Genomic DNA, 935 nt, shown 5'->3' with positions numbered 1-935 from the left:
GGCAGGGTCGGTAGGGTGACACCCTCCACCCTCCATCACCTCCTGCTCCACAAGATGAGCAGCCCCCCAGCCTTCTCCAGCGTCCGCATATCGGGCTGCTGGGCTCTCGGGCCGGACGGTGGGTGAGTTCCTCCTTTGCTTCGGTTTTGGGGGGGATTTTGCTTGTCAGAGCCAACTCTCGCTGGCACCAGTCCTCCAGTCCCGGTTCCCAGCTCCCGCCCGGCTGAGGGCTGCGACAGCACTGGCAGCAGCTGGGAGAAAGATCATCTTCCCCCAGGACGTGGGATGAACCCAGCCCGACGTCTCAGCAGGCTGCGGGGTCTCACGGGGGGATGTGGAGGGCTGGGCGCTTGGCTGTGGTGTTTACAGGGTGCCGAGGACGAGCTCTCCTGCTCGCCCAGTTCAGGTTTGGGGCTTTGCCGGTGTTCTTTGCAGGCTCCTGGGACCTGCTGCCTTTCCCCTCCCAGCCCAGCACGGATCCGGGATGGTTGGGGGTCTCAGAGGGCAGCGGTATGCAGAGAGTCTTAGCGCAGGGGGGAAGGGATGGGAGCGGCGGTGGGGAAGGGAGTGAGGTGCCCCTCTCACCCCAGTAAATCTGTGCTTGGGGAAAGTGAAACGCGTCCTTCGTTGGTGCCAGCACATCTGCGGGGCTGGAGAGGCCTTTGGGGGGTCAGGGTCCCTCTTGGCAGAGGAGCACAGGCAGACTCCGGCGAGGCAGCACTGGCTCCAGGGACAGCAAAGCGTCCCCAAAAGCTGGGGACAATCGAGTGGCAGCCCAGTCCTCCGGGCAGGCTTTGCAGCAGGGGGTTACCAGCCCAGGGGGATGTTTCCCATCGTATTTGCCTGGTTCGGGCATCGTGCTGCTGAAACCCTCTGCTTGGGCGGGCTGGGGAGGGTCTGTGTGGGACCAGGACCATCCCCTGGTCACGGCAATG

At 64.3% G+C, this 935-nt stretch overlaps 1 protein-coding gene across 1 annotated transcript in view; it reads left to right on the top strand.

The window, feature by feature from the left end:
* Positions 1-54: 54 nt before the first annotated feature.
* The window catches only part of LOC104494508 (uridine-cytidine kinase-like 1), a gene marked incomplete at its 3' end in the record, with an annotated part of 9,523 nt that continues 8,642 nt past the window's right edge, over positions 55-935 (top strand). The window contains exon 1 of the mRNA XM_010137360.1: positions 55-122. Coding sequence (XP_010135662.1) covers positions 55-122 — 68 coding nt within the window. The remainder of the gene's footprint in view (positions 123-935) is intronic.

Source organism: Buceros rhinoceros, unplaced genomic scaffold (assembly GCF_000710305.1).
Source record: "Buceros rhinoceros silvestris isolate BGI_N320 unplaced genomic scaffold, ASM71030v1 scaffold35735, whole genome shotgun sequence".
Taxonomy (NCBI): domain Eukaryota; kingdom Metazoa; phylum Chordata; class Aves; order Bucerotiformes; family Bucerotidae; genus Buceros; species Buceros rhinoceros.
Note: the sequence above shows the minus strand (reverse complement) of the source record. Positions and strands in the feature narration are given on the sequence as shown.